The sequence below is a fragment of the Echiichthys vipera genome, assembly GCF_963691815.1.
Source record: "Echiichthys vipera genome assembly, chromosome: 23".
Lineage (NCBI taxonomy): Eukaryota > Metazoa > Chordata > Actinopteri > Perciformes > Trachinidae > Echiichthys > Echiichthys vipera.
This window is the reverse complement of record NC_139848.1, coordinates 446,606-453,478: the sequence shown is the minus strand read 5'-3', so window position 1 is coordinate 453,478 and position 6,873 is coordinate 446,606. Positions and strand designations below refer to the sequence as shown.

The 6,873-nt window shown below is 55.7% G+C and overlaps 1 protein-coding gene across 1 annotated transcript in view; it reads right to left on the bottom strand.

The window, feature by feature from the left end:
- LOC310964819 (kalirin-like) overlaps nt 1-6,873 on the bottom strand; it is a gene marked incomplete at its 5' end in the record, with an annotated part of 40,929 nt that overhangs the window by 18,410 nt on the left and 15,646 nt on the right. Inside the window, 13 exons of the mRNA XM_083938097.1 lie at nt 21-90; nt 167-276; nt 351-417; nt 497-621; nt 712-894; nt 968-1,090; nt 1,913-2,028; nt 2,187-2,349; nt 2,435-2,569; nt 2,644-2,782; nt 2,894-2,973; nt 3,065-3,184; nt 3,436-3,599. Of these exons, the coding sequence (XP_083794223.1) occupies nt 21-90; nt 167-276; nt 351-417; nt 497-621; nt 712-894; nt 968-1,090; nt 1,913-2,028; nt 2,187-2,349; nt 2,435-2,569; nt 2,644-2,782; nt 2,894-2,973; nt 3,065-3,184; nt 3,436-3,599 (1,595 nt within the window). The remainder of the gene's footprint in view (nt 1-20; nt 91-166; nt 277-350; nt 418-496; nt 622-711; nt 895-967; nt 1,091-1,912; nt 2,029-2,186; nt 2,350-2,434; nt 2,570-2,643; nt 2,783-2,893; nt 2,974-3,064; nt 3,185-3,435; nt 3,600-6,873) is intronic.

Here is a 6,873-nt window from a genome sequence, read left to right as displayed (position 1 = left end):
AAAGGAAACAAAGGCGTCACCCAGGTAACGAAGCAGTGGCCGACGTCCTCAGGAAGCTGCTCGTAGTTTTCCAGCTCCTTCAGGAAAATACTGCAAAACAGGACAAGCACGAATACGTGAGCCGTGGTTTAACGCGTCGTGTGTCTGCGGTGTGTATTCACAGCACCTGTTGTGGAACTCGTAGATGTCCTGGATGTTCCCGAACACGATGTCGTCCTTGTTGGTGAGTCCTGCCGGGACGTCCTCCGAGCCGCTGGTCATCTCCCACAGGTACGTCTGCGGGACAAACACGTCTGAATAACACGAACGCTGCGACGGAGCATTACACAGTACTCAGGGTGGAGCGTTACCTCGATACACTCCTGCAGGTCCCTGACGTAGACCCGCTCAGTCTGCAGCAGCTCAGCCATGATGTACCTGAGGACACACGTGTTACTGAAGCGCGTACGCCGTAAACTCTCTCGCTGATCGCACTCGCAGCACCCGCGGTACTCACTCTTTCTTGCGGGCCGAGCGCCTCTTCTCGTCGCTGACCTGGTGGCTCGGGTCGGACAGGTTGACCTCGGGGTCGGAGTCGGACAGACTGTTGGGGATCAGCTCCAGCTCCAGGTCCTTGTTGTCCTGACGGGGAACGCCGTATGACACGCTCAGGAAACACGACAAACTCGACACAAACGACACACTCAAGCCTCTTTTCCCGTGCGTTCTCACCTGCGAGCAGCCTCCCAGCGCCGTCTCCAGCAGGTGGCGGTACTGCCCCATCCTGACGGTGAAGTCGCGGTAGCGCTTGTCCACCGCGGAGACGCAGCGGCGCAGCTCCGTGCGGTGGGCGTGGCCTTTGGCGAGCATGCTCTCTGCCAGCTGGATGAGCAGGTGGACCTTCTCCTGAGTGTGCTGAGAGACGGAGACACGAGTGAGACGCCGCCCGTCGTTCAGGGAGAAAAAGCATCAGCGTGCGGGTTCTCACCTTCGCCGACACGCAGAACTCTCTGTGCTGAGTCAGCAGGTCTTGCGTCTCGGCTGCCGTTGCCCCCGGCGACGTATGCGTGACCAGGTAGTGGTCACCTGACTGCTGCAGCCAATCCAGAGCCTGCAAAGGAAAGACACAAGTTCTGTCCACGGTCAGCGTCCGGACCCACTTCAACATGACGATAACAGGGGCTTAGACCAGGACCAGGGCTAAGACCGGGACCAGGGCTAAGACCAGGACCAGGGTCAAGACCAGGACCAGGGCTAAGACCAGGACCAGGGCTAAGACCGAGACCAGGGCTAAGGCCAGGACCACATGGACCTGTGCTAATACCAGGGCCAAGACCGTGACCAGGGATAAGGCCAGGACCACATGGACCTGTACTAATACCAGGACTAAGACCAGGATCAGGACCAGATGGACCTGTTCTAATACGAGGGCCAGGACCAGGGCTAAGACCAGGACCAGGGCCAAGACCAGGACCAGGGCTAAGACCAGGACCAGGGCCAAGACCAGGACCAGGGCTAAGACCGTGACCAGGGCTAAGGCCAGGACCACATGGACCTGTACTAATATCAGGACTAAGACCAGGATCAGGACCAGATGGACCTGTTCTAATACGAGGGCCAGGACCAGGGCTAAGACAAGGACCAGGGCTAAGGCCAGGACCACATGGACCTGTACTAATATCAGGACAAGGACCAGGATCAGGACCAGATGGGCCTGTGCTTATACGTTGACTAGGACCAGGACTAATACCAGGCCCAGGACTAAGACCAGAACCACATGGATGTGTGCTAACACCAGGACTAAGACTAATACTGGGACCAGGACTAATACCAAGACCAGTTCTTATACCAGGACTAAGACTAATACTGGGACCAGGACGGTCAAAAAACAAACAAATACTGCGTCATTGTTGTTGTTGTTGTTGTTGTTTACCTGCTGGGCGTGGCTCTGGAACATCAGGTACTGCTGGCACTGGTCCAGTCTGCGTTTCTTCAGGGTCCAGAAGTGCAGGACTCTGTTCTCCCTCTGCAGCAGCTCACTGAGGATCCCTGCACACACACACACACACACACACACACACACACACACACACACACACACACACACACACACACACACACCTGAGTCAGACACATACATGAACGCACCCGTTGCGCTCCTTAGGGCGGCGTTCTCTGTTTGTCCTGCGTGTGTCGTGGCGTTTCACCTTTGACCTGCTGCTCCGGGACCCTTGAGTGCCCCGTGACCTCGCTGACCCCCGTTACCCCGGAGACGGTGACGCTGTGGCCCGAGATGTTCGCCATGGTGACGCTGTTGCGGTGGATGTACTTGAGGAAGACTTCGGCGTTGCGTCTGGCCAGAGTGCAGGCCTGTCGCCATGGAAACAAGAGTATTATGGGGTGACCCGTGACCGCCGTGAACAGTGTACTGTTGTGAACCGTGAGTGGCGCCGACCTTCAGGAACGCCTCCTTCTGCTCCATGTGTTTGCTGACGAGCGGGAGGAGGAGCTCCGGCTGCCGTTCTCCTGCCGCGCACCAGTCCTCCTCCCTGCGGTACTCCTGCTCCAGACTCTCCAGCACGCCGCACACCTGGAGGGACAGACAGGTGAGCGAGGAGGCGGACAGACGGACGGTTTAACAGACGGACGGACGGAGGGTGTCACCTGCTGGGACGTCCTGTAGAAAGCTGCGGAGGCGTTGACCAGTTTCAGCCGGTCTTCGATCCTCAGCATCAGAGTCTGCCAGTGCAGCGCCACCGTCTGGGCGCAGGACCTCACCGCATCTGGGTCATAGTGACCCGACCTGAGGGTGGAGGGGGTGGGGCAGAGGTCACATGATCAGTAAAGGGTGTTAATGCAACGCCGCCATCTTACTCCGGGGTTCAGGGTCATGGAGAGACGTGTCTGTACTGACCTGACGAGCAGCTCGGCTCTCTGCTGCAGGGCCAGAGCCACCTGGTGAGTCCTCTGCAGGGAGTCGGCGTGCAGCAGAGCCTGCAACAACAAGCAGACGCACATCACACACAACCACCACAACATTTAATCCTTCCTGATGAGCCTAAGGAGCACGACCTCGTGCAGTTACCTCGATGGCCTGCTGGAGGCGCTCGTGCTCCCGCTGCAGCTGCTCGGCCTCAGACAGACAGCTGGAGTTCAACATGCAGGACGACAGCATGACCTCGCCCTCTGAGATCCAGCCCAGAACCTGAGACAGGTGAGAGACAGACAGGTGAGAGCCTGGATGTCACTGCAGGTGTGTGTGTGTGTGTGTGTGTGTGTGTGTGTGTGTGTGTGTGTGTGTGTGTGTGTGTGTGTGTGTGTGTGTGTGTGTGTGTGTGTGTGTGTGTGTGTGTGTGTGTGTGTGTGTGTGTGTGTGTGTGTGTTACCTGTTTGACCTGGCTCTGCAGGTGTGTGTGTGTGTGTGTGTGTGTGTGTGTGTGTGTGTGTGTGTGTTACCTGTTTGACCTGGCTCTGCAGGTGTCTCAGCTGCAGGTTCTGCTCCAGGTGTGTGTGTGAGTGATCTGCAATCTGCTGCAGCTCCTTCTGTTTGTCCTGCAGGTGGTGCTGCAGCTCCTCCACCTGAGAGGAGAGACCGCCCTCCGCCTCCGACAGCTCGATACCTGACACGCACACGCACACACACACGCACACTCACTTAGAACATTTTGGCCCTTAAGGTCCTCACAAGTATAGTCATTCAATTGTGTTTCTGATCTCCATCTGTGTGTGTGTGTGTGTGTGTGTCTCCTTGGCAAATTCAATACGCCCGTTTCCATGGGGACCAGCTGTGCGCTTCAGAGAGCAGTTTCCATGGCAACCCCATCCCCCTTTACCCCCTCTGCCCCCCGAATACCATCAGTGTTGCTGAACCGGTCAGACTGAATCTGCTGACTGTTTTATATTCTGGTATAAAATGTTCAGTATGACGACGCGGTCTGAGCCGAGGACCGATGTTTGACGCTGTCAGGGACCCCTGGAACCCCCCCGAAGAGCCGCAAAGACCCCTGGAACCCCCTCAAAGAAAGCAAAGACCCCTGGAACCCCCTCAAAGAAAGCAAAGACCCCTGGAACCCCCTCAAAGAAAGCAAAGACCCCTGGAACCCCCTCAAAGAAAGACAAAGACCCCTGGAACCCCCTCAAAGAAAGCAAAGACCCCTGGAACCCCCTCAAAGAAAGCAAAGACCCCTGGAACCCCCTCAAAGAAAGCAAAGACCCCTGGAACCCCCTCAAAGAAAGCAAAGAACCCTGGAACCCCCTCAATGAAAGCAAAGACCCCTGGAACCCCCTCAAAGAAAGCAAAGACCCCTGGAACCCCCTCAAAGGAAGCAGAGACCCCTGGAACCCCTTCAAAGAAAGGCAAGGACCCCTGGAACCCCCTCAAAGAAAGCAGAGACCCCTGGAACCCCCTCAAAGAAAGGCAAGGACCCCTGGAACCCCCTCAAAGAAAGCAGAGACCCCTGAAACCCCCTCAAAGAAAGCAAAGACCCCTGGAACCCCCTCAAAGAAAGCAAAGACCCCTGGAACCCCCTCAAAGAAAGCAGAGACCCCTGAAACCCCCTCAAAGACAGCAAAGACCCCTGGAACCCCCTCAAAGAAAGTAGAGACCCCTGGAACCCCCTCAAAGAAAGCAAAGACCCCTGGAACCCCCTCAAAGAAAGGCAAAGACCCCTGGAACCCCCTCAAAGAAAGAAAAGACCCCTGGAACCCCCTCAAAGAAAAATCAAAGACCCCTGGAACCCCCTCAAAGAAAGGCAAAGACCCCTGGAACCCCCTTAAAGAAAGGCAAAGACCCCTGGAACCCCCTCAAAGAAAAATCAAAGACCCCTGGAACCCCCTCAAAGAAAGGCAAAGACCCCTGGAACCCCCTTAAAGAAAGCAAAGACCCCTGGAACCCCCTCAAAAAAGACAAAGACCCCTGGAACCCCCTCAAAAAAGACAAAGACCCCTGGAACCCCCTCAAAGAAAGCAAAGACCCCGGGAACCCCCTCAAAGAAAGCAAAGACCCCTGGAACCCCCCCAAAGAGAGGCAAAGACCCCTGGAACCCCCTCAAAGAAAGCAAAGACCCCTGGAACCCCCTCAAAGAAAGGCAAAGACCCCTGGAACCCCCTCAAAGAAAGCAAAGACCCCTGGAACCCCCTCAAAGAAAGCAAATACCCCTGGAACCCCCTCAAAGAAAGGCAAAGACCCCTGGAACCCCCTCAAAGAAAGAAAAGACCCCTGGAACCCCCTCAAAGAAAGCAAAGACCCCTGGAACCCCCTCAAAGAAAGGCAAAGACCCCTGGAACCCCCCCAAAGAAATCAAAGACCCCTGGAACCCCCCCAAAGAAATCAAAGACCCCTGGAACCCCCCCAAAGAAATCAAAGACCCCTGGAACCCCCTCAAAGAAAGGCAAAGACCCCTGGAACCCCCTCAAAGAAAGCAAAGACCCCTGGACCCCCTCAAAGAAAGCAAAGACCCCTGGAACCCCCTCAAAGAAAGCAAAGACCCCTGGAACCCCCTCAAAGAAAGCAAAGACCCCTGGAACCCCCTCAAAGAAAGACAAAGACCCCTGGAACCCCCTTAAAGAAAGACAAAGACCCCTGGAACCCCCTCAAAGAAAGACAAAGACCCCTGGAACCCCCTCAAAGAAAGCAAAGACCCCTGGAACCCCCTCTAAGAAAGCAAAGACCCCTGGAACCCCCTCAAAGAAAGCAGAGACCCCTGGAACCCCCTCAAAGAAAGCAGAGACCCCTGGAACCCCCTCAAAGAAAGCAAAGACCCCTGGAACCCCCTCAAAGAAAGCAGAGACCCCTGGAACCCCCTCAAAGAAAGCAAAGACCCCTGGAACGCCCTCAAAGAAAGCAAAGACCCCTGGGACCCCCTCAAAGAGAGGCAAAGACCCCTGAGACCCCCTCAATGAAATCAAAGACCCCTGGAACCCCCTCAAAGAAAGCAAAGACCCCTGGAACCCCCCCAAAGAAATCAAAGACCCCTGGAACCCCCTCAAAGAAAGGCAAAGACCCCTGGAACCCCCTCAAAGAAAGCAGAGACCCCTGGAACCCCCTCAAAGAAAGCAAAGACCCCTGGAACCCCCTCAAAGAAAGCAGAGACCCCTGGAACCCCCTCAAAGAAAGCAAAGACCCCTGGAACGCCCTCAAAGAAAGCAAAGACCCCTGGGACCCCCTCAAAGAGAGGCAAAGACCCCTGAGACCCCCTCAATGAAATCAAAGACCCCTGGAACCCCCTCAAAGAAAGCAAAGACCCCTGGAACCCCCTCAAAGAAAGCAAAGACCCCTGGAACCCCCTCAAAGAAAGCAAAGACCCCTGAAACCCCCTCAAAGAAAGACAAAGACCCCTGGAACCCCCTCAAAGAAATCAAAGACCCCTGGAACCCCCTCAAAGAAAGCAAAGACCCCTGGAACCCCCTCAAAGAAAGGTAAAGACCCCTGGAACCCCCCCAAAGAAAGCAAAGACCCCTGGAACCCCCTCAAAGACAGCAAAGACCCCTGGAACCCCCTCAAAGAAAGCAAAGACCCCTGGAACCCCCTCAAAGAAAGCAGAGACCCCTTGAACCCCCTCAAAGACAGCAAAGACCCCTGGAACCCCCTTAATGAAATCAAAGACCCCTCAAAGACAGCAAAGACCCCTGGAACCCCCTCTAAGAGAGGCAAAGGCCCCTGGAACCCCCTCTAAGAGAGGCAAAGACCCCTGGAACCCCCTCTAAGAGAGGCAAAGGCCCCTGGAACCCCCTCAAAGAAACCAAAGACCCCCGAAGCACCGCTGCAAAGTCAAAAGCTCTCCAGGGACCAAAACCCCCCTTTGATGAATCTCTGCCTCTTCGAAGAATCCAGTGTAGCCGACTCAGAGTCCTTTGACCCGTGGAAAGACTCAAGGTCCCTGGAACCCTGTCAAT